This window comes from Miscanthus floridulus, chromosome 16 (assembly GCF_019320115.1).
Source record: "Miscanthus floridulus cultivar M001 chromosome 16, ASM1932011v1, whole genome shotgun sequence".
Lineage (NCBI taxonomy): Eukaryota > Viridiplantae > Streptophyta > Magnoliopsida > Poales > Poaceae > Miscanthus > Miscanthus floridulus.
Window position 1 is genome coordinate 45,949,683 of NC_089595.1, and position 2,893 is coordinate 45,952,575.

Below are 2,893 nucleotides of genomic sequence, written 5' to 3' on the forward strand. Positions count from 1 at the left end.
GTCGAACAACTCGATGATTTTTTTTCACAGTTTTGGTCAAAGTCGTCCCATGGTAGAACTTCTAATATCACCAGGGGAAACGATTTTCAAAAGTGGTTGTTTTCTTAGAAGCGACAGTGCATTAATTTTGATTCTTTGTGAATTCGTGATATTTTTTTAAAAATGTATTAAAAATAGAAAATTTTGGGCACACAGCAAGAGAAATTTGCTGTTTATACGTTATATATGATTTGTTGGGACAAACAATTGACATATTTTTAGCTATCGAACAATTTTGCTTTAAGATCTGTCCAATGGGCAATGGTTGTTGTGCCCGTGGTGTTTTCAAACTTCGAAAGTTACTCGAGGCAGATCACGGTCCTCTTGGCTTACTTATCACCCATACCGTTTTAATAAAATAATAGTGTTTTTCTCTTAAAATAAATCAGCATCAGCACCAGCTGTTTTTCCAGTCATCCGAACATGGCGCATATCTATCAAGGTATAAAATGCAGAGCTTTCATCTTGCTATTAACCTTTTGCAATTTGCGATTGGGCTCTGGAGCTCGTATACGATTCCACTTCAGCTCGTGACATACTCCCTCCATCTTAAAATAAATCAATTCCTAGAATCTATGCAAGTCAAACCGTCCTAAGTTTGACTTCCTAAAATCCATGCAAGTCATTCTGTCCTAAGTTTGACTTTCTAAATTTAACTAACTTTATACAAAAGAGTAACAACAACATCTGCAACATAAAGCCTACAGTTGCAAGACTGGTTGGTCAAGCCTCCTGATGACGTCTCTCGTGACCAGAGTTTGAATCCTTGGTCAGGCAAATTTCACAGGTAAATGGACCGGCCCTCTCACCAGGTAATAGGTCCCTGTGTGCAGATGGGGCATGGGGTTCGGGGGTTTTCTTGGGCTGGGTGAGAAGTCCTCTACCTTAAGCTAAAATAAAGGTGTGTATCATCAGATCACGTCTCACTCGTAGCTAGTTTTTTTTTATCTATAACATAAAATAAGCCTATTATGAAAATATATTTTATGATATATCTAATGATAATAATTTAATGTTATAAATCTTAACAGATTTTTCTATAAGTTTAGTTAAAGTTGAAAAGTTCTATTTAAGACAATTCTACGAATCTATTTATTCAGGGACAGAGGGAGTACGAGTGAGCTGTCATATATTGTGAGTTGATCATGACAGCATGCCGACCAAAAGTTTGTCATTAATACGAAGCCATGTTCTAAGAGATTGTTTAATTAGGTGAAGGTAGATATATATTAGCTCACCAAACTGATGTGACAAAGCATGCAAATCGGCGTTGATGACGATCGAGTTAAGTGTGTTTGTAGACCAAATAGTAATCCTTGACTCAACCGAGTAAGGTGATACTGATGTACCAAATCCTCGACTCCACACTAGAGCATACGCACGGCATGTCGGCAGTCGGCAACAACCAAAGATAATAATATGTTAAATTTTTTCAAAAAAAAAAAACAAAAGTGACGAGATCACAGCAGCGGCCAGCGGGTCAATCCCCCAAAAATTAACCTCTTCGAACATTTTCTCTTCAAAATTTAAAGTTCCAATGAAATAAAGTGTATGACAAAGAAGCATTTTGGCGCATGCAGCAGCTGAAATGCCTGAATATAATTTCAGGGGTGACAAATAAAAAACGATCACTTACGAAATAAATGAGAAGATATAATCAAACGGCAAATAACGTACAACTTAGGCAGATCTCGATCGGGATACAAGGCTCGGACGACGATGGTTGGTTAATCGATCGACCGATCGATGACCTGAAGTAGTGAACGCGAACTGGAAGAACTGCTTATTTGCTTCTAATGGCAGGAGCAGAGGGGTTTGGCCACGGCGTGGAGGGAGTACATGATGATGAGGAAGTAGAGGAGCAGCGAGAGGAAGCCAGCGATGAGCGCCCCCATCACGTGGCTGCAGTAGGCCTGCACCTGCGCGCAGATGGGCAGCCACCCGGCGTGCTCGTTGCCGCTCTTCCCGACTTGAGAGATCGCGCCGGTGGCCGCCACAGCGCCCGTCAGCAGCATCCCTACCATCTGCATGCAATGGAGGAGGATCGGACTCATATTCATGCATCATGTGCAAGGTAATAATGTTAATTTACGCTTGATAATTATTATATATAATTACCACGTCGCTTAGGAGCAGTAATCTGGAGGCGGTGCTCCCCGGGCGCACGAGGAGGGCGAGCAGGCTGTAGGCGAAAGCCACAGCGAATGCCACCACGAAGAAGCTGTGTGTGAGAACGAGCATCGTCATGAACGAACATTAGTACTGTAATTAATTAGTTGACCAATCTATGCATGATATGATGGAGAAGAATTAGATTGTTACTTACACGAATGATGGGGTGTACGAGTACTTGGCCTCCATCTCTGTGCCGAAGAAGCTGGTGGTCTCGTGGCTGGTCACCATGATTATGGCTGCGGCCGCCGCGCCTCCCGCTGCAGCCAGCCTCAGCACGGCGGAGATGAGCCGGTGCAGCTTCGCCATTTCTTCGATCCTCTGCCAGGCCACCGCTCTCTCTGAGTATGCTTGCTAAGTGAGAGTTAGCAATACGCGGGGACGAGCCTCCGCAGTCCTCAGCAAGTTTTGACATGTGGCCATGTTAAATATATAGCTGCACCGGTCGCTTCCAGTAGTTTTGGTAGTTCAGCTCTGTGTGGAAAACATGCACACCAAGAGCGAGCAGGAAACCTATGCATCCGGGAGCAGGTTTGCTGGTAAGCGACTTTGCCTTAACTTCTGAGAGTATGCCTTCTTTTCTGTCTAACATATATGTGTAGGTACCATGATAGTTGGGCAACGTGAGAAAAATTCTATGACTTGCTCTGCTCTGCTCTGTTGGCACTGGTGATGATACAAA

General features: G+C 43.2%; 1 protein-coding gene across 1 annotated transcript; it reads right to left on the reverse strand.

Annotated features, from left to right (window-relative positions):
- Positions 1-1,613: 1,613 nt before the first annotated feature.
- Positions 1,614-2,598, reverse strand: LOC136514442 (CASP-like protein 1C1). Its single transcript, XM_066508397.1, has 3 exons — positions 2,366-2,598; positions 2,158-2,260; positions 1,614-2,063 (listed from the first exon to the last, which is right to left on the reverse strand). Exons 1-3 carry the CDS (start codon positions 2,518-2,520, stop codon positions 1,833-1,835), a joined length of 489 nt encoding a protein of 162 aa, XP_066364494.1. The 5' UTR covers positions 2,521-2,598; the 3' UTR covers positions 1,614-1,832.
- Positions 2,599-2,893: the final 295 nt, after the last annotated feature.